Source organism: Leptodactylus fuscus, chromosome 2 (genome assembly GCF_031893055.1).
Source record: "Leptodactylus fuscus isolate aLepFus1 chromosome 2, aLepFus1.hap2, whole genome shotgun sequence".
NCBI classification, from domain to species: Eukaryota; Metazoa; Chordata; class Amphibia; order Anura; family Leptodactylidae; genus Leptodactylus; species Leptodactylus fuscus.
Window position 1 is genome coordinate 40801071 of NC_134266.1, and position 26753 is coordinate 40827823.

At 40.1% G+C, this 26753-nt stretch overlaps 1 protein-coding gene across 1 annotated transcript in view; it reads left to right on the top strand.

Moving 5' to 3' along the window:
* The window catches only part of ANOS1 (anosmin 1), a 141696-nt gene that overhangs the window by 102836 nt on the left and 12107 nt on the right, over positions 1-26753 (top strand). Inside the window, exons 7-11 of the mRNA XM_075263649.1 lie at positions 1268-1473; positions 1888-2032; positions 4017-4163; positions 20218-20306; positions 23748-23919. Of these exons, the coding sequence (XP_075119750.1) occupies positions 1268-1473; positions 1888-2032; positions 4017-4163; positions 20218-20306; positions 23748-23919 (759 nt within the window). The remainder of the gene's footprint in view (positions 1-1267; positions 1474-1887; positions 2033-4016; positions 4164-20217; positions 20307-23747; positions 23920-26753) is intronic.

The window sequence follows — 26753 nt, forward strand, 5'->3', positions numbered from 1 at the left end:
CCTTTGGCACCATATAATTTAGGTACAGTACTTTCCTTAGGTCACCCACTGGAAGTGATTATGTTGGTGTGATTATATCTGACACTGTAGAAGTAGATGCTTAGCTGTTGCCTTGTTCTACGAAGTTTCCAGCAAGCTGTTAAATGTCTTAAGCGCTGTTTAGAGACGCTGGTATACTCTTATACTCAGCACTATTCCTCTGTAATGGCAGTTTCCTTCTCCTAAACATTTATTACAAATATTCTAGCTTCTTATCTTCAGCTAGTCAATGATAACAAGTACAATTCTACATTTATTTTATTCTGTAATTTTATCCTAATATTCTAGATAATTTATTTTGATCAATTGCAGTATATAATGTGAACTAAAGATTTGGCCACTTTATTCGTTGTCAACCATACTTTGTATGTGGTATTACTAGATGGATATCTAAAGGCCAGAGTTTCAGTTATGTCTTGACATAATTATTTCTAGTTGAGGCGTCTGCATTATATGACCATTGCATCTTTCTCTTTTCCACCCTACTCTTTCCCACCACCACCGTCTATCAACTCTGTGGTTGTTTCAGTCATCTTTTTCGGTGTGGCCTGCTGGGAAAGCTGTATATCAACCAGGGACAGAAATAGACTTGACAAGCTGATGAGAAGGACCAGCTCTGTCCTGGGAAGCCCCCTGGACCCAGTAGAGGTGGTAGGTGACAGAAGGATACTGTCCATGGTGAGCTCCATGCTGGAGAATAAATCCCACCCCATGTATGAGACCTTGATGGCACTTGGCAGCACTGTAAGTCACCGTCTGCTTCACTCCAAGTGTGAGGAGGAGCGCTATCGGAGGTCCTTCCTCCCAACCATGCTCAGGTTACATAATCTACATCTGACCAAACGAGACCACTCCGCACAGAAAACTAAATGACTCAGAAGTCTTCCTTCTTTCTTTCTCTTCCTTAGCTGCTATGGATTTCTAGTGTTTTTTTCCCTTTTTCTTAGCTTATGTGTATCTACTCCTGTAATATATTACTGTTTTTTATCCTATATCTGTACTACCATGCTGCTGTAACATACTGAAATTTCCCCATGGTGGACTATACGCAAAGGATTATCTTATCTTATCTTTGTCCCTTCCAATCTCTCAATTCAGGAGCTCTATCTCTTTAAAAAATAAATTAAAAAGTTATACTTGGTTGAAAGTAGGGATATACTGTAAGGATATTGTGTTAGTGTTTTTATTTCTTCTGTCCATTTAGTGATGGAAATATTTTGTCTTGTAGATCCCTCGGCTCCACCAGCGCCAACTAATCTCAAGATCGCTAACTCAACAACAAACAATGATGGCACGGTTACTGTAAGGGTCACTTGGGATCTTCCAGAAGAACCTGACATTCCTGTACATCATTACAAAGTGTTTTGGAGCTGGACATCCCATGGAAAATCTGTTGTTCCAGCTAAGAAGAAGCGCAGGAAGACAACGGAAGGGGTAAACAATTAGATTTACTTAGAAGATCAGCTATTCATGCCATATTGTTCTAACACTGCCTAATCTACCTAGTATGGATCTGTTTGTTGTGTAGCCAGACTCAATTCTCTAGCAGCAGTGGGGTACCATTGGGGTTCTAATACATGGGCTAGTGTGTCATGGGTACCACATGTGGGTTAGCACTGATTGTATGACTTCAACTGGACTTGCCATCCATTTTAGTTGCAAGTACTGTACAGATGCAGTGTAAAAAAAAAAACCACACAGTACCTATGGCTCAGCTGCAAACATGCTCCTTTATAAACACATTGTAGTCTGTACATTATCTAGGTACCATATATAGTCAGCCAAATGCCAAATTATTGTTTAACAAATTTTCGTAATATGTAACTGTAATATTTTATTGCATTTCAGAGCCTGAACTTTGTCAACTTAGAAGGATTACAGCCCAATAGTAATTATATGGTAGAGATCCAAGCTATTACATACTGGGGACAAGTACGTTTAAAAAGTGCAAAGGTCTCTTTATATTTTTCCTCCGGACCATCAAGCTCATCTAGTAAGTACATGTGTCCATGAATTATGGTTGCTCAAGGACACATTTTAAGATAATTTTTGTGATCAATGGTATGGGAGGGTCAGATTTGATGGAAAATGAAAAATTGATGGGAATTAATCATAGGTCACAAAAGAGTAGAGGTGTTACTAGAATTTATTGGACCCCATGTCAACTGCTAACAGCATAATGCAAGTGGCATGATGTATCCAATCTTTAGAATAAAAACTAAACTGGACATATATGAAGTGTTGTGGTAATATATGTGGATTATAGGCATTTTATTACCCATAATTATAAAACATTCCTAGCTTTTCCTTTGAATACGAGGCTAACAATGGAAGAAAAGCCATATTGTTGGAGAATTAGTTTGGAAGAACTATTAAATATACTGATAAATTTAAAGAGGATGTTGGGTAAGTGGTAATTTACTTACCTGTCCTGAGTTATTGCAGTTAGAGGACCCAGCCAAGTCACCAACCTTGTGTCATACAATTTGAAGTGGCGTTTAGGCTCCTCGATTGCTCCGTCCTCTCCTCCATTGTTCTCACGGGTATTTAAATACCTATTCTATGGGGGCTGCCCTTACTATTGTCAGATTGAGGAAGGAGAGGGGGCCGAGAGCTTGAATGCAGCTTTAGATTACATGACCCAAGGATCGGGATGTGGCCATCATCAGCAATAACCCTGGACAGGTAAGAAATTTACCAATCCCTGGACAACCCCATTAATCAGATGATTGTTAACCTATGAGACTAATTTATTAAAGTATATACACAAGTTTTTTTTATTGTAAGTGCCACATTTGTGTGAACCTTTGCAGCACTTTTTAGAAAAGTGGGTGAAGTTGATGGGGATCAAGGTGGGTCAGGGTGAGGATGAATTGGTATATCAGATTTACTATTACTCATGCCTGGAAACTGGATGAGCTATACCTGAATTATACACCAGTTCCCATATGGCAGGGATTTAATTTTTGGCACCCAGGACCTCCCACAGTGCTGCAGCCTCTTAGTAATTCTGGCACATGTGCTGTCGGTACTCACAATATTAAGACTGGCACACAATGTGTTGGAATCATTATATTCCCTCATTATATTAGGAGTTCTACTAGCGGTGTGTCCTGACATTTACAGAGGACATGTGGCTGCTACTTTCCAAAAGGTAGTGCTAGAGAAAGTTCACCTTTTTTCACCAAGGATGACTTATTAGGCCACACATAACCTACTAAGGATTCTACAAAATGAATATGGATAAATGGTTAAGTCTCTGTACACTGCTAGATGGCCTGAAAAGGCAATAGTTTCCTTAAGAAGACATAGCACTAGGACCTCTCATCTAGTCAACCAGTAGCCTGCATTGCACTGATGAGAGGCAATGATCTTGAAAGAGCTGTCTGCAGATGGTTTGCTCTTCTTTTTGAAGGAGATATTCTGATTTTGTGCTACTCCCAGATCCTGCCACTAGTTTTCAGCAAAAGTAGGCATTGGTCTACAGGGAACTACCTTCTAAAAGGTGGCTCTAGAGTAAATCTCTCAAGCCAACAAGGAAGATTTATTTGCATATTATTTCCACTTGCCCCCCATTAATACATATGCCTGGTTCCACTGATGGGTTTTATACTGGAGAAGGAAAGAAACATGTTAGACACTTCTTCTGACCACTTATCAGCCCTGAGAACCAAAGGTTGTGGAGGACGAGTTTGAAGGACCTCATACACCAATACTTTTCTTTGAGTCCCAGGAGGTTCAAGTTTTGCTGTCTGCTGATTTGGAAATGATAACATAACCTTTGCTTGTATAAAATAGTTTGTCTACGATTATATTACATTACGTCATAAATGTGTTACTTCATTAGAACATGGTACTAATGAAGATCAATATGTCCTAGTAAAAAAGGATCCCTAGTAAATGGATTAATGGAAATGCAATTTACTGTTAATATTAGATGTTGCCAAGATTCTAATAAATCATTTAATTATCTTCAGAGGATCAAGTATCAAAAGTCAGTAAAATGAAGACTGATACTCTAGTGCCGCCTCAAAGAAAACGCACGGCTAATATGCTTGAAATCGGAGCTCCGTTCTACCAGGATAATCAACTTCAGGTCAAAGTTTACTGGAAAAAGACAGAAGGTGAATACAAATTGTGTTCCTGTAGTCATTTGTCTATGCATTTCATACATAAGAACTTGAGAAAATTAAAATGAATTTTCTAGTTTTAGAAAAAATAGCCTTGAAACCCCAAGATATGATCCTAAAAAATTGTAGATCCACCAGTTCCAGCAGCTTTGTGATTAGAGATAGAGTGAAAAAGCGGCATCATATTCAATATATATGGCTGGCATTTGTATTGGTTCCACTAATTCCACTACTGCTCCCATTCTCATGTTTACCAGGTCTCTGCTGGTCACTATGTCCTAGCCTCATAGTAAAACATGGGGAATGGCAGAAACAACCTGCAGCAATGACCTGCAGGTAGACATTAGAGATGAGCGAACACTAAAATGTTCGGGGTTCGAAATCCGATTCAAACAGCCGCACACTGTTTGACTGTTCGAACGGGTTTCGAACCCCATTATAGTCTATGGGGGGAAATGCTCTTTTCGGGGGGTAGGCAACATTCGATCAAATTCTACTTACCAAGTCCATGAGTGAGGGTCGGGATTTATTCTCCTCCCTGTGCAGCGTCCCCGCGTCCTCTTCCGGCCTTGAATTCACTCTGCTAGGCATCGGGCCTGAGCAGAGCCGACTGTGCATGCCCGCACTACAAGCGGACATGCGCAGTCGGCTCTGCCCAGGCCCAATGTCTGGCAGAGTGAATGCAGAGCCGGAAGAGGACACGGGGACGCTGCGCAGGGAGAAGACTTCTAAAGGTAAGAGAAGAACCAGTGTTGATTGGCAATGTATAGCATTCTGCCAATCAATGCTGGTTCTGCATCAAGTCTTAACTTCGAACAGGTAGTAGTACTCGATCAAGTACAAGTATTTTGAATACCATAGTATTCAACTGAACACCTACTCGATCGAGTACTACTCGCTCATCTCTAGTAGACATGAGTAAGTTCAGCGAGATGGTTGATAGATGATGAGGAGCAAGTTTTCATGTAATATCTCATCCTCTACCTTTCTCAAGCCATATGGGCTCAGAAGGCCTTGTACTGTCTATACAGTATGACTTGAGAACAGCTAAGTAGAGGCCATATAGACTGAAAGACCTAGAAGCAGCCATATGGCTTGGAAAAGGTCTAATAATGACTATATAGTTCGAATATGGCCTAATTCTGAAAATATGGAATCACTAAGTCCTAGGAACGGTCATATAGATTTAAGGGCTCGTTCACACGGAGTAAACGCGGCACGCGATGTGCCGCGTTTACGGGACGTTTGCGCCGCGATTTTGACGATGGATGTTTGCGGTCGCGTTAACGCCGCGTTAATGCATGTTTACGCGGCGCTAACGCGACCGCAAACATGCTCCGTCAAAATCGCAGCGCAAATGTCCCGTAAATGCGGCGCATTGCGTGCCGCGTTTACTCCGTGTGAACGAGCCCTAAGGAGTCCTACTAGGGGTCTAAATGGATTCAGAATGGTCTAGTAGGAGCCACAAAATGGAGTGTATTTTACTTATTTGTTGTGCCTCATCTTGTCCTTTAATAAGCTTAGTTGAATGTGATCATACAGGTGTGAGCTGTCCTTTCTATTACAATAGAAAAAGAAAATCTAAACAGGCTTACAGGTCTGGTTGCCAATTTAGGGAAACACTTTCATTTTCAAAAGGTCATCTTGAAATCTACAGGTCAATTTTTAAGGTATATTTACATGGGGATTTTTCCAATCTTAAAACATCTACTTCAGGATTTAGGAAATGTTTTTTGTACTTTTTTTTACACGATGTGTTTATTGTCACTTTTTTGTTGCGTTTTTGATCTCGTTTTTTCTTGCTGTTTTTGCTGAGGTTTTTTTTGCCCCAGCAAACTGTATGGACCTGGAAACTTCTCTGTAAAACAAGCTTACATTTTTGATGCGGTTTTTTAAAAAAATGTGTCAAAAAATGCATCAAAATCAGTCTGCAAAAAACTCAGCGTGAACTTACCCTAAATGAGTTATCAAGTCTGAGGGTTTTGAAGGTCCACAAGGAATAGTCATATCCAACTCTATTCCATCTGTTTCCATATTAAAATGTCATTAGATCACATTAAGAAGATGTTTCAGTTACTATTATTCCCTGCTCATTATAAGAAGGGCATTCGCAGTTCAACCATAAAAGCATTGGAATTTTCTAATGTTAAGATTTCATTTTAATAGGATTATCAGTCACTTGGTTTCAACAATTTTTTTTCCAAATCAAAATGTCTTTCACCTTCAAAATGAACACATGGATATGTCAGACATCTGTATCACTATCATATAAAATACATCAAATCATACAGCACGTTACTATTAATATCAGTCTTGTTAGCAGCAGAGTTCACTGTCTTTTCTTAAAGGATACAAATATGTGACATGGCATGTGGTAAATCCATGTGATGTCTCCATAATAGCACCCCATCAAAGTGGTAGCATTTATTAGTAGAGATGAGCGAGTAGTGTTCGATCGAATACTACGGTATTCGAAATACTCGTACTCGATCGAACACTACTAGCTGTTCGAAGTTTAATGTTCGATGCAGAACCAGCGTTGATTGGCAGAATGCTATACATTATGCCAATCAATGCTGGTTCTTCTCTTACCTTTCCGAAGTCTTCTCCCGGCGTCTTCTTCCGGGTGGAATTCACTCTGCCTAGGCATCTGGCCTAGGCAGAGCCAACTGCGCATGCGCAGTCGGCTCTGCTCAGGCGTCGGGCTTGGGCAGAGCCGCACGCGCATGCGCAGTCGGCTCTGCCTAGGCCGGATGCCTAGGCAGAGTGAATTCCACCCGGAAGAGGACGCGGGGACGCTGCGCCGGGAGAAGACTTCAAGCAGAATCCAGCCTGACCGTCACTCATGGACTTGATAAGTATGATTTTATTGAATGTTGCCTACCCCTGAAACAAGCATTTTCCCCCCCATAGACTATAATGGGGTTCGAAATCCGTTCGAACAGTCGAACAGTGTGCGGCTGTTCGAATCGGATTTCGAACCTCGGACACTTTAGTGTTCGCTCATCTCTATTTAGTAGCAATTTTGGCACAGACACATTGTTATAGTCTTTATATTTACTAGCACACATGTAGACTGAGTTGGGTTTGGTTCACATCTGCGTTCGGGTCTTTCCGTTCCACTCTCCGCATGAAAAATGCGGAGAAAAAAGTCCTGCAGCCAGCTCTTTTCTCTCTGCATTTTTCCGTGCAGAGACACGCGGACCCCATTATAGTATATGGGGTCCATTGGTTTCCTTAGATAACCAGATTTGTTTTTCTTTTGGGGGGTCCCCAACCAGACTCCCTGCACGGAAACCCATGCGCAGATGTGAACCGGGCCTTAGAAACAAGTACTTTTTAATACCTTCATTTAGAATATTTCAACTGTTTTGGAAATCTAACCTTCATAGTGAGAATTGCTTTCCCCAGTGTTCTTCATAAAACTGGTGTTATGTTGTCTATTTTGGACTAGAAATAACAGTCACTGAGATACCTTCCCATCTTTACCATTACTCTAATGGCAGACCTTTAGTGGATACAATTCACTCACTAAAGATGAAAAAACACATCAAGTGTAGCATTCACCTGAACCACCACTGGAATAAGTCTCTGTCCATATTTAGGCATATGCCCAATTCTTCCATTGCTCCAGGTATATCCAACATGGAAAGAGGTAGAGCCGACACTTTTGGATATTAACATGATAAAACCTTTATTGATCACGTCTTAAAATCTAGTGTTACCAGTAGTGACATAGCTCAGACAGAATTGGATAAACAAGAGATGATCTTCCCACCACTGTTGGTCAGACTGAAGGGCTCATCATGACCTGGAGACAAATAATATTGTAAAAATTTGACTGAGGAACATGGGTTCATGATCTTTTTGACCTATGTATGACTGGATATAGGGGGAAGCTCCTGCTGCAGCCAGTTGTCTTCAGCCCCAAACAGAAAAGTGAGACTCATAAATATTTACTTATATAGTTCTGTCTTGAATGCAATATACAAATAATAATAATAATAATAATAATAATAATAATAAAATAAGTTCAAATGAAAAAATGTAAAGGGAATACGTAATGTGATTATTTTCTTCTGAATTTTGAATATTTACAGTTACTTTAAGTTTTCCTTCCATTTCCTAGCTATAGTATAGCAGTGGTGTCCGATCAACAATGAGCTCTTCTTCCATTGCCAGTTAACTGTTGGAGACCAAAGGACTGCCTATGGTGTTTGCACCGAGCCCTGTGCTATCTTTGCCTCTGTTCCCTAACAATGTTTATTATTAATATTTTCTTTCCAATAATTCACGTTTTTCTCTCTATTACATTATGTAATATGAACATTTTTTCCATAAATCATACCCTAAAGTAATACACTGTATTTTTCCAGTAACTTTGAGCTGTGACCAACCATGCATCAATAAGTCCTGCTCAGACATAACAGCTTTACAAAGTTAGGACTGTAGTGTTAGATCATGTGAAAATAATAAGGAGATTAATGGAATGTCCACACATTATTTGAAATATTCTCTTTAAGAAGACTATTTACATGAAGCGCTTGAAGTATATATATATTGACATTGATGTGTATTCATCTCGCTGACTTGCTTGTACTTGCCTTGGCTGTGACATATCTATGTTTATAAATTGTGAAAGGCTCTATACAGTAGTTCAGTAATCTGTAAAATAAGCACGGATCACTAAACTCAACTCCATCTGCTTTCAGAACCTTTGAAATGTTTCAGTGATTTTTCCAGCATGAACTTTCATTGTCGAATGAATTTGATGAAAGTAAATGCTTTTTTTTAATCTAACCCTAACCAGAGACGCTAATTCTTAAAAACAGTCTCTTCTAGATTTATAGTGTAATATAAAAGACCATAGACAAACACACTAGAGATGTCCAGATTTACAGTAAATAAGTAGTCAATAGTTTTCTTTATTTTTACATATATTTTTATTGCAAGTAGGGTTGAGCCGATCTTGACTTTTCAGGATTGATTTTGAAATCCGATTTCCGATCATTTTTCATTCGAACCCGATCTCGATCCCAATTCCGATCCCAATGCAAGTCAATGGGATTTTTTTTACTAATCGGAGATCGGATTTTAAAAACAATCCTATTCACTATACAGCATGGAATCTAAGAATTGAATGCTTTATTTGTTAGAATCTATGCTGTGTAGTGTTTTTTTTTTAATCACTAAGTAGCCAGAGGATTTTTTTTTTCATCCACTGGCTACTTAGTCCCCCCTGGTGTCCACTTACCTGCAGAGATGGCTGGTCTGGTGCCCAGTGTTCTCGTTCTTCTTCACCTCGCTGCCCCCTGCCTCCCAGGTTAGGAGAGTGTGGGCGTGTTAGGAGAATGTGGGCGGGTACTGGGAGGGGAGACGTCATGTCTTCCCTCCCAGTACCCGCCCACACTCTCCTAAGCCACAAGCCCCACCTTCTTCCTAGCTCTTTAACACTAACCTGGGAGGCGGGGGCAGCGAGGCGAAGAAGAACGAGAACACCGGGCACTGGACCAGCCATCTCTGCAGGTAAGTAGCTAATAGAGATATTAGCTAGTCTCCCATTAGAATGAATGGATGCAGTTGGCACACAGGGGGTTAAGGCTGTGTGCCGGCTGCTTCCATTCATTCCTATGGAACCACAGCGGAGAATGAGAATGAGCGGAGTGTATACTCAGTGTGAAGGCTAACATTGTTAGCTTTTCCCACAATGCTTGGCCAGTAGCAAAGCATTGTGGGAAATAATCACCGATCTCGATTGTGAAATTTTCTCGATCGCTGATCGGAATCCGATCTTTTCCGAACACAATCGCTCAATCCTAATTGCAAGCAACACTTTTACTAGTCATTAGCTCCTGGTACTAAGCACAATCAGGGGAAAATGTTGGTCTACCGTGCAATGGATGGAGTTGGATCCATTTTAGCAAGAGCCTCACTTTCTTAGTGGCATATAATGCGTATTTTGGCATGTAACGAGATGAAACCATTAAGTCTGTCCACATTTGACCTATTTGGCATACCAATGAAGATCAGGTTGGATACTACACCATAAGAATTAGAAACGTAGTGGGGCAAGACAGCGGCTCAGTGGTTAGCACTGCAGTGCTGGAGTCCTGGGCTTGAATCCTGTCGGGAACAACATCTGCAGAGAGGTTGTATGTTCTCCCAGTGTTTACATGGATTTCCTCCCATTCTTCAAAGGCATACTGATAGGACAAAAAAATAATCGCACATTGTGATCCCTGTATGGGGCTCACAATCTACATGACAAGAAAAATACAAATTAGAAACGCTGAAAACAACAGTAATACTAAAAATGAATAACAGTAAATGAGACAAAGTTGACCTCTGTAGGATTTTCTGTATGATCCTCCTAACACAAAGTCTTGTAGAAATCCTATAAATCTGCTGATCTATTCAATCTTCATCTAGAGACTGACAGGTGGGCACAACCAATGGTGTGGGGCTTAAAGATATATTTGTCCAACTGCAGAATGGCAGGGGGGATGGCTCCTGGACTAGCCAATTGTCTTACAGCCTGTGATAGGACTGTGCCGATGGGCAGGGCGCAATTGGCTGAGACAGGGAGAATATATCTTTATATATTTATGAGTGCACAGGGTAGAAATAAGAACATGTTAATTCCTTATACGCCAATGGTTGATGGAAGAGCCCATATGCATTATCGGCATTCGTATTAGGTTAGTGAGCATTAAGAATAGAGTTGAGAAACAAGTGCAAATATTGTGATTGGAATAAGAACAAATCTTATGTCTATTCTGTGCTCAAACCCCCAAAACATCAATGAACTGAACAAATTTCTTCTGTAAATATTACATCGCAGATAGTGTGCAGAGTAGGTTTGTCTTACACAAAAGATCATGCAATGCAAACCTATTCATATTAACTGCAAACATTAAGTACAATGGAAAAAGAAATCAAAAGATGAATATTTAAAATTCCTTCCCTGCGTTAGTGTGTTCAAAGTGAAGAAGCGTGGCAAAAAATCCAGGGCACATCTGTATAAATAAGGCTCAAAGCAGAGTTAATTGACAGAAGAGATACAAATGGCATTCTTTTACAAGTGCCTAAAGGAAAATGGGGCACAACATGATGCACATTGGCTGAATTAAGAATTGGCTACAGTGATTAGTTCTGGTCTGTAGCTAATCCATTTAATCAGGCAGGAATGCTTGGGTCTCCTCTGTTATCCTTGCACTTTCTTAAGACAAGACGGGAGATATGGAAAGGCATAGATCATAAGTTCATCTCCACACTGTACAACCATACAGTGTAAGGCCAAGAGAACAAAGCCCTATTGTGCTCATAAATACCATGGCTTAATGCGTTTGTCTTTGAATAGAAATATTTTTCTTGCATTCTCTTTCGTTGAAAGTGACTTGACTTGATTTGCTTGGTTTAATTCTTCACTTCGCTCATTTTATATACTTTCAATGACTGAGTGAATAGATTTTAAGAAGGATGGACATATTGTTCATGAACACAAGTGTTACTACATAGTAGGTGCCATTAAAAGGTAGTGCAATTTATGTGCATTAAAAACAGATGTCTAATATAAAAATGTTAGAGGATGTTCATTCTACCGGTACAAATGTCCCTTGCTGTCATCCATAGTAGGATGTAAGCAATCTATTACATATATAAAAATGAGTTTCTGTCTGTCTGTCCTCTATGCGCGACCAAACAACTGGACCAATCTTCACCAAATTTGGCACACAGATACATCAGGTGTCTGGAAAGGTTTTAGGACTCAACTCTCTTGGACATATCGTTCCTGCAGTACTGTATTCCAAAAACAATTACCTGTATTAGCCAATGCAAACCTTCAAGTCTTTCACTCATATTCCAACTGCCATACACCCGGTCACTCCACATGCACACAGCATTACTCCAGGTGTATATAACACTGATATCCAACACTAAAATCCAAACTGAGATACACGCATCAAAGCATTAGATACACAGCTCAGCACACAGTATCACACATTGGAGGATTAGATACACAGCACAGCACACAGTATCACACGTCAGAGGGTTATATACACAGCTCAGCACACAGTATCACATGTCAGAGGATTAGATACATAGCTCAGCACACAGTATCACATATCAGAAGATTAGATACTCAGCTCAGCACACAGTATCACACCACACATCAGAGCTTTACTCAAACACCCCAGCCATTTTTCCTCACTGCTGTAGGACAGCTTTAAAGGGGCAGGGCGCTGTAGATGACACTATTACACAAGGTCACATTCACACAGCTTTACTCCAGGTATCCATAACAACTGATTGCAGATTTTTCACTGATATCCAAATTGAGATACACATGATCACATGATGCTTATGGACACACACACACAAAAGGCATACAAAATACACCAGTGCAAAACTGGGAAATTCTTATGGGGCTACTACACTAGTAGACATTAAAAGTGAAAGAGCGTCAGATACCGATGGAGCCCCCATTCATTCTAATGTAAAAACCACAACGGAAGCTTACTGTATTGAAAGAAAAAGTCTTGCTTATACGTCAGAAAGCAACAAACATGGTGGAAGAAGAAACTTCTTTGATGTTTTTAACTTTAACTATTGCCATTAAAGTTCATGGCTCTTTTATTCAGAAAATAGCACCACACATGTCCACAGCTTGTATGCGCTATTATAACTAATTTACAGTAGATTGAATGAAGCTGAGCTGCAATACCAGATGCAACCCCAAGACAAGGCTGTAACTGTTTCCAGAAGAAAGCAGCCATGTTTTTCAATTACCCGACAAGTAATGTAAGGCCACGTGCACACAAATGTGCATGTATGGGTCTGTGAGAAAAGGCATGGTTCCATCCTTGGACTCAACCATTTCATTAATGAGCCCTGGCTACAATATGGACAGGAATTAGCCCTACCCTCAGTATGTGGCCATAAGAACATGATGGGTCAGTGTTAAGGGGACACCTTGCATGAGGTGACCTGAGGTCATTGCCTAAGTCGACACCTTATGGAATAAACTGGGGGTGAAGGAGGTGCAGCATTCTTTTTTAAGCGGCTGCTACTTATTGTACTATTGAAATAAGTAGCTGACAATACTTTTTACTCCTCATTCACGCTCCTGTGCTGGCTGGTTCCACTGCCACCTTCAGGCGGCGCTGCACTCATGTCATGACGCTGAAGGACACCAGGAAGCTACACCCAGTGTCCTGAGGCTCTTTAGAATCAGCTACAGCGCACCCGGTGGAGCCAGCCTGCATAGGAGCATGGATGCATGAGTGAAAAGTATCGTCCACTACCTATTGCAATGATACAATAAGTAGCAATTTGTTAAAAAAAAGAATGCCACCCCTGGTCATGTTCTTGGCTGGGCAGCATAAAAAAGTGTTCATATACTGTTGGAGGGCTATATACTGTATGGAGGCCAAGAAAAGTGTGTCATATATTGGGGGAGCAAAAAAGGAGGTTATATACTATGGAGGTCATATACTGTGGGGTTTTTAAAGAGGCGGTCATAGATTGCAGGGGGTGCAAAAAATAGGGTCATATACTGTGTATGGGCCAAAAAAAGGGAGGATGTGTACCATTTGGAAGTGGGGGGAGGGGCGCCTATAGTTTATAGTTCGCCTCAGGCAGCAGAGAGGCTAGGTTCACCCCTGGTCAGTGTGTTGGCCATTACACATGGCTAGCACACTGACCAAGCACATTGTTGTGTGACTGCTGAAGCCTCATTGTTTCACTTAGATGTATTGAAGCAATACAAAAACAATTCTATTCCTAAAAAAAATATATTTTATTAGTGACTGAATTGTATATATTTCAAAAAATTGAGTTGCATTTTAAGTGAGTATCTAGAGTACATGAGGTCTAATATTTTACATGTTACTAGCCAATTCAGCAGCAGAAGGCAGTGAATGAAATACCATACAGGGGACAAGCCATACTGGATACATCCACTGTATAATTAGAAACACATATCTTCATACATATGGAAACCTGCAATGCCGCTAGAATTTGAGAGATGGTTTGTGGTTGTGTATAATTATGAACAAGCCTTCAAATAGAAATTGCTCGATCACAGTCATATGGTTTGAGAATTATCTAGCACAGGAACCTGCATTGTGGTATCTGCTGAATCTACATGTGGATCACACATTCCTCTTACAGATATCAGTTTCAGGCAGTCTCTGTTGCACGCACAAAGGCTTTCACAGGCATATTATGCTCGGAGAACCCTGATCTGGAGATTATATGATTGGACCTTTGCAGCAGATTGTGCTTCTTCCAGTTGGGTTTTAGGCTTTGTAAACCAGATAAGTTCATTCTGGTTCGCACATATCTGAAAGCCGTTTTTTTCCACTATGTGTGTGGGCTGATGGGTTGGGGGGGGGGGGGGGAATCATGATTTTATTGCTGTGATTTTCTATCTATAATCATTTGTGGGGAAAAACCCATTTTAAGCACTCTAATATGGTCAGCAGGGAACTCTTATCTATACTCCAGAGAAGCTGGGGGAATTTATTAAAACAGGCGTACCAATTTTCTGGTGCAAATGTGGCACATTTTTGGGATCGGATGTTTGCACCAAAAATGTGTCACTTGCTTTAATTTCCAACCTGCTCACCACTTTTTAGAAAAGTGGGCAGAGATCAAGGCAGGTCAGGGTAGGCCTCAACTGTAATCCATTCTACAAAACTGGTGCGAGCTATATCTGCTACATCTGACTAGCGTAGATCTTATTTTTGGCACATAAGACTTTGACGCAAGAGACAGGTTGAATCCTGGGTTGGGGAATGAATTAAGGGTGGTGGAAGAAACACCATTCTTAATAAATTGCCCCCAATATATTTTGAACTGGGGGACGCTGCAAGTCTTAGCAATACAAAGACGTGCCACTTATTTTAGAAGCTGCACAAGGCTATGGTCACATTGGACGGTTATATTATAGGATTTCTGGAGTTGACATTTAGTAGTGGACCTTTCTGCTCCAGAAACCAGTTGGAATAGGCTGCAGTTTTCACATGCACTTTCCCATGTGTCTGCTCCGACTTTCAACCTTTACATGGCCAAGCCCACAGCAATAATTGACAAGCTGCAGGTTCAAGAGTATCAGTGTGCTGTACATCGCAACAATATGTGCTGTGCATCACAACACTGTGTACTGTACATCGCAACAGTGTGTACTGTACATCACAACAGTGTGTAGTGTACATCGAAACAGTGTGTACTAGCCACTGTAACAGTTAAGTACGCTCTGCTTGTCATCGGCTTAATGCTGCCAGCCTATACTATATACATTTGTACAAACCTTGTAATCATTTGGTCATCTGTCCATCTAACAAGATGAATTGTCCTTTGCTAACTGATATTAACAAGATTGATAGCAGGGGGCATCATGTATACTATACACCATTGGTGTAACTAAAGTCTTCTGAGCCCCGGTGTAATCTTTTGTCTACCTCATCCCTACAGCGAATTCTTGATAGTGATGGTTACAGGTGCTAAGGAGATTAATCCACCTTAGTGTGGTTCGGGTAATCTGTGGGTCTCCTTGGTTTATGGGCCAGATGGAAGTTGCAATCTCAGTACTGATGCCAGTGCTTATGGGCCCCCTAAGGCTCCTGGGCCCCGGTGCGACTGCACCCTCTGCATCCCCTCAACTTTCCATGCACTTTTTTGACTATATGGTAGTTTTTTTTTATCAGCTAAAAGTAAATATTTTAGGAATGAAACCTAAACTTGGAAACTACCCAACATTGATAAAGCGATGAAAGATTTAAGGATCTGATGTTACCTGAACCATACACGATGTATAGTGATGTCTATACAGGTGATTAAGGTGATGATAACACATTCCTAGGAAAATGAAGACATATATGAATTTCAGAATGATAAAAATAATCGCTTTTATACTTTCTTTTGCCTGGAAATAATATAGTCACCGGTAACCAATTATTTTGCGGCAGCAATACGGCACACTGAAATTTGTCCATGGCCACCTTTTAATATAACACATAGATGTACATACATTGTACTAATGCACTGAAAAGATTATAATTAATGCATATATTTACACTTATCTATGCCAATGACAATTCAACATTTATCATAAGAGATAACATTATGTAACATACACTATACTGGATGAATTACAGTTGTATTGTACCAAAGAAGACAGAGGTCACATTAAATCTATCGCGCTTTCTATCTATCTACAAAAAATCCAAGCATGGCAGCACTCCAAAGATTAGGTAGCAAGTGTATCTTTAACCCAAGGCAATGCTTTGGTCCCAAAATGTTGCCTTGGGTTAATGATACACTCACTACCTAATCTTTGGAGTGCTGCTATGCTTGGATTTTTGTATGTGGTGGAAGTAGCCATCTTTAAAATTGGATTTGCAGCCATAATCTGAAAAGGTGAATGGTATACTTCTTTGGACTTTACTCTATCTATCTATCTATCTATCTATCTATCTATCTATCCCATATCATCTATCTATCTATCTATCTATCTATCTATCTATCTATCTATCTATCTATCTATCTATCCCATATTATCTATCTATCTATCTATCTATCTATCTATCTATCTATCTATCTATCCAATATTATCTATCTATCTATCTATCTATCCAATATTATCTATGTATCTATGTATGTATGTATGTATCTATCTATCTATCTATCTCATATTATCTATCTATCTATCTATCTATCTATCTATCCCATATTATCTATCTATCTATCTATCTATCTATCTATCTATCTATCTATCTATCTATCTATCTATCCCATATTATCTATCTATCTATCTATCTATCTATCTATCTATCTATCTATATCTATTTCATGTCTTTGGATAAAACATAGATAACCATATTAATAGCATTTCCAAATGAGTATTTTTTTCTTAATGAAAGACGATAGATAGATAGATAGATAGATAGATAGATAGATAGATAGATAGATAGAAATCATTCTGAGATGAATGCTGATAACAAATGGAAACCTTGACTGAGCAGAAGACATATTATAGTAGATAGCGCTTTGTAATGACATCCTCACTTATGAAAGGCATTAACCTCTGACCCTGTAAATAATATTTCACATCTTGGCGAGCTGTGGTCCTGAACATGCACATAGTATAAACCTGAGAAATATCTATATGTATTTAACCCAATGTGTATTTTATGTTATCAGAAAACTCATACTAGACAGATAAAGTATCCAGGTAGTACAATGTATCCTAATAAATGTATTTGTAATGGCCACCCATCCAGCCCCAGCATAGGTATACCCTGAGATAAGCCCAGACTTTCCCGCACGGCTCCTCCAACCATCTGCTTACTCAAACTGACAAGACTATCAGATCAGACAAGAGTGAAGATCCTTAAGTCCTTTGTATGTTCACATATGGAAACAACCTGTGCAAGCTTCAAAGCTTTATTAAATTACCAACAATTTTTATCAATCTCTTTATATATTCATGATGGATTTACTTGCTTCAGGATTAATATAAGTCAAAGTACAAAGTTGTTGATAAATATCTGATTTCACGTGACATTGAAAGATTGAGCTTGGCAGTAAATTTTCTGCCTTTGTACCTTACCTTTTAACCAGTAAGGCATGTGAAGAAAGCCAGTGCTTGACCTGAACATGTCGAAAGCATTTTAATTTTACTGACTTCCATATTCAAAAGGCACAGATCACATTAAAAAGCTGTAGATACACTTGACTGCAGATGTAGAAGCCATTAAAGGGATTGGCCAAGGCTTCATATTGATGGCTTATCCTTAGGATAGGTCATGAATATGAGAAAGGGGGTGGGGGTCTGACAGCTGATATCTGTACAATGTTTGGAGTCAGAATTAGGCAGGTCTGTACATCTATAGACTAGAGATATCAGTTGGTTAATGGGTGACCGACTCTAAGGATAGACCCTTGTAGAATGGTTGTGCAACACAACTGTCATAAGAATATCCAGCACACTATAAATATATATATATATATATATATATATATATATATATATATATATATATATACTGTACAAGGACTAGAATGGATTCCCTTGACAAAAAATGTAATGTACCCTACCTAATACTGGTCAACACTACTACTTGACTCATCACCATGACTTGGATATTGGAATAAGACTCGTAATACACTCCATGTTCTGTCATATGATGTTTCTGTATAGCACTTTATTATTTTAGGGGAGAGGATCTTTGTTAGAACCTTTTCATTCTACAATGAAATGTAATGTATCATATGGGCCAAAAAACTTATCGGGTATATGTTAAATAGACCTAAAAGTTCCCATTTTATCGACCAAATTTTGGTCTTTGTTTGATGGTATTCACCGGGGTTTCTATTTTCTTTTTACTGCATGGACTAGTTCTGCAGACTGCACAGAGATGTCCAGCAAAATAAATATATACCACAAAGTATACTTTGCAACATGGGTGCTAAATGTATGCAAATCCAAGGTTTCTATCAGGACAACCTCCCATTGGGAACCTACAGCACACACTGCTTCTATACGTGCTATATTACTGCTCTGTACAACTCAGACTAGCTCATTTTTTGCATTCATATTATCTTTAGGAAGATTATTTTAGAGTTAGGGATTGAACTCTGCGATCACATCATGACCTGTTGTTATGGATTGCAGTCATCCAGATGATGAAATGTACCAGGGCACCAAAGAGCACATAAGATATAGCGCTAAATAATGTCAGATGAATAATGAGGACTGGAGACACCTGGTTTGCCAGGAAGTTAAAGGGTCATAGGTCTTAGATTCCTGATTTTTGTGATGTTGTGACATATGTAAGTGCTGTGATTTCAATAAATTTTAAAATTTGCTTCTGGTTTGGAGATATGGATAAAAAAAAATTCAAAACTGCCAACACAAGATCCTCAATATTTATCTTTTTCTTAGAAATGTTGATGGAAATGCTTACCTTACTAGAGGATAGAGATCAATAGAAATTAAAATTGTCATGTCTACTCGGCCGGCATATGAGGCACATTGCAATACATGTATGTATGGTATGTTATGATACACTTTAGCACTGTGGCTCCTTCATTATTTATATTGTACAGTATCTGTTTTATAATCACCATGCAAAATAATTGCAGCCTGTAACAGCTGCTATCAACCAGATACTGTGCAATGCAAATAGTGAAGGGATCCCACATAGTACAATACCCAGAGCCCCCACTCAGTACAATGCTCCATAATATCTCCACACAGTATAATATGCTCCACACACTGCCCCATACAGTATAATATGCTCCCCAGAGCCCCACACAGGATAATGCTCCATAGTATCTCCACACAGAATAATATGCTCCCCACATTGGCCCACACAGTATAATTTGCTCCACAGAGCCCCACACAGTATAATGTTCCATAGTATCTCTTCACAGTACAATATGCTCCCTACACTGGCCCACACAGTATAATATGCTCCCCAGAGTACCACACAATATAATGCTCCATAGTATCTCCACACAGTATAATATGCTCCCCACACTGCCCCACACAATATAATATGATTCCCAGAGCCCCACACAGTATAATGCTCCATAGTATCTTCTCACAGTATAATATGCCCCCCACACTGGCCCACACAGTATAATATGGTTCCCTAGAATCCCACACAATATAATGCTCTATAGTATCTCCACGAAGTATAATATGCTCCCCAGAGTCCCACACAGTATAATGCTCCATAGTGTCTTCACACAGTATAATGCTCCATAGTATCTCCACATAGTATACTATGCCCCCCACACTGCCCCACACAATATAATATGCTCTCCAGAGCCCCACACTATAATGCTCCATAGTGTTCCCACAGGGATATTTTAAATAAGAAATAGAAAATTAAAATGTTTAAAAAAACTACTTTTAATCTAAAAAAACTTCCCTGTGATTTTAACTATTTAGACTGCTGAATGATTCATGTCGTCAGTAAAATTTTATAACAATACAATGGGCTAACTAATGGTTACTTTTTTTCTTTTAATTCAGATCCTCTTTTGAGACTTTATCATGTACAGTGGATTCCTGAATCGTGTGCACACAATGAAACCAAAGGACCTGAGAAATCTGTAACCCAAGTAAGATATGATTGGCAACATTATAGTAGGAACATAGATCGTTCAATGGGATGAGTTAATGAAAACCAATGACCCAGCTTCAGAAATTAGATTTTCATACATTTAGATCATTCCTGTTTGTAAGTCTTGGTATGGTGAAGTGGATTCAAGTGTTCTTGAGAAACCTGTTGCGCTCTGATTTTTGGAGTTCGGTTTAGTGTAAAACAACAGTTGTTGTGGAGTATCATGGTCAGAAGATGGAGACTAAAGCTGGCGATAGACATTAGGTATCTGTAGACACAGCATCGCTCCCAAACCTCTCATTCACATGCACACTCAGCTTGGTATAGTATGTGTTTTAAATGAAAAGGAATCCAAGATCAAAAGGATTAGGTAGTTGATATCTTCCTTGACATCTTCTGTTAGGGGGTAGTCAAGAGACTCCCACACAGATTCAATTGACATCCAAAATCAGCAGGTTTTGCGTCAATTTATCGGTTGCATATAGCTATCCGACACTAGGTTCACACTACCATTGAGGTTTCCATTTTTCAGGTTGACTTGGGGATCCGAAAAATGGAAACCCTATCTGTTTAAAAAGCGATTATCCAGAGAAACCCCCATACACTATAATGAGGTCCACTGGGTTTCAGCCCTATTCCGCCTGAAATCGGTGGAGAAATGTCTTGCCTACAGGACTTATTGCTCCGTCTTTTTACTTAGAATGGGGGATGGGGTCCCCAAAAGCTAGTGTGAAGAAATTCTTAAAATGAGCCATTGTTACCCATTGTTCACCGAACGGAATACCAAACGCAATTGCAAGTGCTGTTCAGTAAAAGCACGCGGACCCCATAGACTATAATGGGGTCCATATGCTTGCCCCATAGATTGTGAACTACTTTCCTGTCCGCATGTTCTGTGCGGAAATCTGGCGGCAAGCACACGGACCCCATTATAGTCTATGGGCTCCGTGTGCCTTTACTGCACAGTTGCCTTTGGTATTCTGTTCTGGGGGTCCCCATGCGGACTCCCCCGGACGGAATACCAACGCAGATGTGAACGAGGCCTGAGGCTGGTCTTACACGACCGTAGTTTAAGTCCGCAAATGGTCCGCAATTGAAGGTTTTCAATTGCAGACCATTTGTGGACACATTATAGTCAATGCGGCCTCGTACACCACCGGATATTTTATCCGTGGTGTGCCGGGCCGCAACCGAGGTCTGCACTTTTTGGAACATGTCCGCAATGGCTGCAATTCACGGTACTGCACGGACTCACCCATAGAACTCTATGGGCGAGTGCGGCAGCTCACGGACATCTGCGGAGTGTAAGTTGATGATCAGCAACTAGTGTTGCTAATCACAACTTGCGGACCGCAAATGCATTACGGTTGTGTAAGACCAGCCTTAGAGTCATGTGAAAAAAAATCATCCTTAGTTACACTAGATTCTACATGGGGACCCAAAAGACAGAGACCCTGTCTGCTTAAAAGACTATGGGCTCCACTGGGTATAAATCCGGCAAAGAGAAAACTCCTTCTGGAAGGATTTAAGGCAGAATCTGAGACTCCACTGCAGATATGAATCCAGCCTTACCCAGTAAATCACTACAATTCTCTAATTTCCTATGTAAAGTGGCTTCAAACAAAACCTCAAAGTTATGCAAAATTACTGGAGGTTAAGGAAATCTAATTCACATTGTGCACAGAAGGTGTTTGCTCTGAATTATCGCTCTGCGCTCGGTCCTCATATAGCCCTTTGATATATATCCTGCCCTTGAATTATTTGCTACTGCCATGTGACAACATTAGCAAGCATGAGCCTCCTGGATGTGAATAGCACTCCCTTATTTATACAGTATTTGGTAGAGGCGTTGTTGGTGTATCCTAAGCTGGCCTTTTATGCTGGTTCTAATACCCTGCTTGTTTTGCTTGGATGCACATTCCCATTCACGCCGCACTATACCGGCTATTATCACGTCATGGGAATTCTGCTTTCTGTAAGAAGTAAGACACTTTGATGCAGTGCAGCCCAGGTGATTCATAATACACTGCCAAAGAAGCCAGGCCTTCCAGAACATGCTAGTAGCCACCCACAGTGTAAACAGGACTGCTCTGTATATTGTACACTGCTGTAGCATTTAAGGTTGGATTCTCAAACAGTAGTAATATTACATTCCCTATAAGGGATTTCCAGGACCCGCTTATTGCAGACTATTAGATTTAGTCATTGATAACTATTCTATTCTTGCAGTAATAGAGATCAGCACTCAATGCTCTGACTTACACACAACCTACTGTAAGCAAGGCGGCAGTGTACCGCACGGGAGACGCAGGCTGGGACTGACATAATATATAGAAATAAATACATATACAATAATTGCAGTATATTTTCTCATAGGATAAAGTGTATTCTTACACTGTCTGTAACTGTTAAATAAAAAAAGGTGCTCCAAAATTGATATATTGTGGGAATACTAGTAACCACTATGTCAGGGGTGCTGAGCACTTTAAAGGGAGCTTACTACCATCAAAACCTCTTCTAAACCTCATATATGCTATTGCAGGAGCTGTTAGTGGCGCAGTGAACGTACCTAGGCCGCCTCAGTTTCCGGACCAAAAAACGGGTAGCTGCAACTGGATGCGGGTGCATCCATTCATTGAAGCCACCGGCGTTTCCGTAGATATAATTGACATGCTGCGATTTGCAAAGCCGCAATGTCTTTGCAAATCGCAGCGTGTCCGCGCTGTGATCTTTTCCGCAAAGTGGGGATGGGATTCGCATGAATCCCATCCACTTTGCCTGCACTGTACAACGCCGTGATTTCTCTCGCAGCGTCTCCGCTGTGGTCAAATCGCGGCATTTACGTCCCGTGGGGCCCCGGCCTAAAGGGAGCTTACTAGAATCAAAATCTCTTCTAAACCTTGTACTGTATATGCTATTGCAGGGGCTGTTAGTGAAACAGTCAACGTACCTGTTTGTGTTGAAGTGCAATTCAGTTACTGACAAAATAAACGTCAAATCCATATATGTATCCAAATGAGCTATTCAAGGCACCTGGACATGGGGTAACATCAGTACCTCTTAGATATGGTAGGGGGTGACAGCTGCAGATGAAAAAAAAATATATATATGAATTTAGAATAAAATTGAATTTTCATGGCAGTAAATTGTACTTTGATACCAAAAAGTGGGGTCACTATGTCAATAACACGGCCTACAACAACATATTAGTTTACTCCTAATGTTTGTGATAAATTCCCCAACTTACTATTAGAGCCTGTTAAGACAACCAACTTCCTTGACCAAGAGTTGTCAGTGATACGTGAAAGAATATGGTTGAGTTTCAGAATAGAATATTATGTCAGCACAAATACACAGGCTATCAGTATTAGAGCTCTCCATTGTCTATCTGTACCTGCCCTTGTTGTGATTGTGACTCATATGTATTTCCCCCATACAGGATCATCACATTATCCTACCCGGGTTATTATTTTCGTGCAAATACAAAGTCACAATACAGCCGGCCAGATCTAAGGGCCATCTAAAGGCTGAAAGCATATTCTTCACAACTCCTCCCTGTTCAGCGCTGAAAGGCAAAAACCACAAACACATCAACTGTCCAACAGAAGGAGGTAAGGAATAGTCTGGCCGCTTCCCGGGATCGTATAAGTTTATGTTTTGCGTCTTGGCGCCCCGCTGCTCCATTTTTGTTTAATTAAGAGTTGTATCAATAGAGATCACATGACTGGCTTGGCCATGGTGTTTGCCACAGGGTTTGTATGAGAAGTGTATTTATATCAGTGCCATATCCGGGGATTGAATGAATATAAGGTTGCAATATTAGACATAGCCCGTGTTCCAGGAGTTGAACTGTTTCTGGGAAAAAGCAGATCCTTGTTACTAATCCAGTTCCCTCACTACGTATGTCTTCTAGAAAATCTAGCTTTGTTATCTATAAAAATATATTATACTTCCCTTTTTTGTGTGTATCTTTACAATGCTTTGTATGGTTTTATTCTTTTCTACCCTAGAAATATGTAGGACATCGCTATATCAATCTGTTATAAGTAAAACAGGAAAAACAAGCTGTAGGTGACTACAATGGTCCTCCATTCACTTGTGGTTACCAATTAGAGATGAGCGAACACTGTTCGGATCAGCCGTTCCGAACAGCACGCTCCCATAGAAATGAATGGAAGCAGCTGGCACATACACTTTGCTGGCGGCCGGTCGCTTAACCCCCCCCGCGTGCCGGCTACGTCCATTCATTTCTAGGGGAGCGTGCTGTTCGGAACGGCTGTGCCGAACAGTGTTCGCTCATCTCTATTACCAATGTTCGCTGAGGTTTCTTCTGCAGACTTTCTGCTTCCATTATACCTGTAGGGAAATCGCTGGCGTTTCAGTAGGTATAATCGACATGTTGCGATTTCCAAAACTGCAACGATTTTGTAATTTGCGTCGTGTCCACTGTATGCATTTTATCACAAAGTGGGGATGGAATTTCCACTTTGCTGTGACGTTTCAGCAAATTGTGGCGTTTATGTCACATGGCAGGGATTCAGCATGAATGAGTTAAGGTCATGGATTCACTAGGCATACATGCAGCAGGTTTGCCCCTGTGAAATGGTCAAACACACTATTGTGGATGAGATTTACCCAAATCTCATTGATGCACTTCTTCCAAAACTCAACACACAAACCTTCTTTGTCAAGTATGGTTTCTGATTCTGGCACTGGTTTTAGCCTTTGCAATGTGAAGGATAAAAGCCAAGCCAACTGCTCTATTGTAGTGGAAACTGCAGAAAAAACTGCCAATGTCAGCTGTTTTTTTTTGTTCGCTATGGACAGGTCTGATAAGGAATGTCTGCTATGAAAACTCTGCTCTAGACAAATCTTGTGCAACCTTAAAGGGGCTCTATCATTGGGAAAAGTCATTTATAACTAATCACATCCTTGCATAGGCTTTAGAAATGCTATTCCACACCTACCTTTAGTATGTAAATTGCTTCATTGGTTTCTGAATAAGTCCGTTTTTATCCATATGCTAATTAGCCTCCAGCCAGCACAGGAAGTTCCCAGCAGCCTCCTCCCTGCTATTATCTCCTATGTGTGTGCAAACAGGAAGTTGAGTCATCAGCAGCAGCAGCCAGTGCATATACTCCCATAGGAAACAATAGCAAATGGGGTGCACGATGGTGCACTGAGTCTAAATAGCATATGAATAAAAATGGACTTATCCAGAAACCACTGAGGCAATTTACATACTAAAGGTAGGTGTGGAATAGACTTTCTAAAGGCTATGCAAGGATGCGATTAGTTAAAAATGACTTTTTCCAATGATAGAGCCCCTTTAAGCTGAGTTCACATGGAGTTTTCATGAGTGGATTTTGAAGCGGGAATCCGCCTCAGAATCCGCTCCACAAAACGCCTCCTGAGGTTAGCCGCAACTGGATGCCGGTGCACTGTCGTGGAATCCCACTCTGGATTAGGTCTACATGAATGGGCCTAGTCGGGAGGGAGTATTGCGCCGCAGATGCGGAATCTGCGGAAAGATGGGGCAGCTTGCTTCTTTTTTCTGCGAGCAGGCTCCCATTGAATGGCTCCCATTGAAGTCATGTAATACATTGTATCTCCTAATTCACACTAGTGTGTTTGAGTAACTAGAAATGTTATTTGATTTTTTAAAATTATTTTTGTACTTGTTCATGGCAACACATTACACTTCTAATGATATGGTAAGGTATTGCCCAATACAAAATGAAACAAAGGTACTAACAAGGGCAACATCCTAAACAATCTACATATTTATGTTTTAGAATTCTATTTAAATCCTCTATTCAATGTAAGACTAAAGGAAAAAACACCTGGCCGTACCCAAAGAACATTTTTGTATTACAAAATAAACTTATGTCGCTTTGATGTTCTTGGAATAGATTCCCCTGTATCATAATGGAATGTAAACTCTTCAAGGTAGAGATTTTTGGGTCGGCCAAGTTACTTTTATTGCAAATCATTTCCAATTGATGTTTAAAAAAACCTAAAAGCTCAGAACAAATAGAGACTTTCTTTGTGGGTAGCGAGGTGTTGAAGTTCAGTTAGCAGGCTTTCATACTCCTGTTGCTTTTACAGAGATTTAGCATTGAAGTTTACTGTAATTCACTGAAATGTTTGTGAAGTCCTGCCAGATATTGGTAAAGGCTTTCATTGTTGGCAAATCTGCCCTTACTCAAGACGAGTTAATTCGTTTTCGAAATACATTTGAAGAACTTGCAGAACATTATTTGTCTTACAGAAACAACACATAATGCACAGAACAAATACTGGAGACAAAGGAAATAGAGGGAAATATTCTTTATGATCTCGTTTTGCTGTGAATTACATAGATGACTCTGAGTTCTATATAAACATGTCCCTCCTAGATGTAGACAAGGTAATGACATATGGTAAAAGGCACTAGAGAATGCCA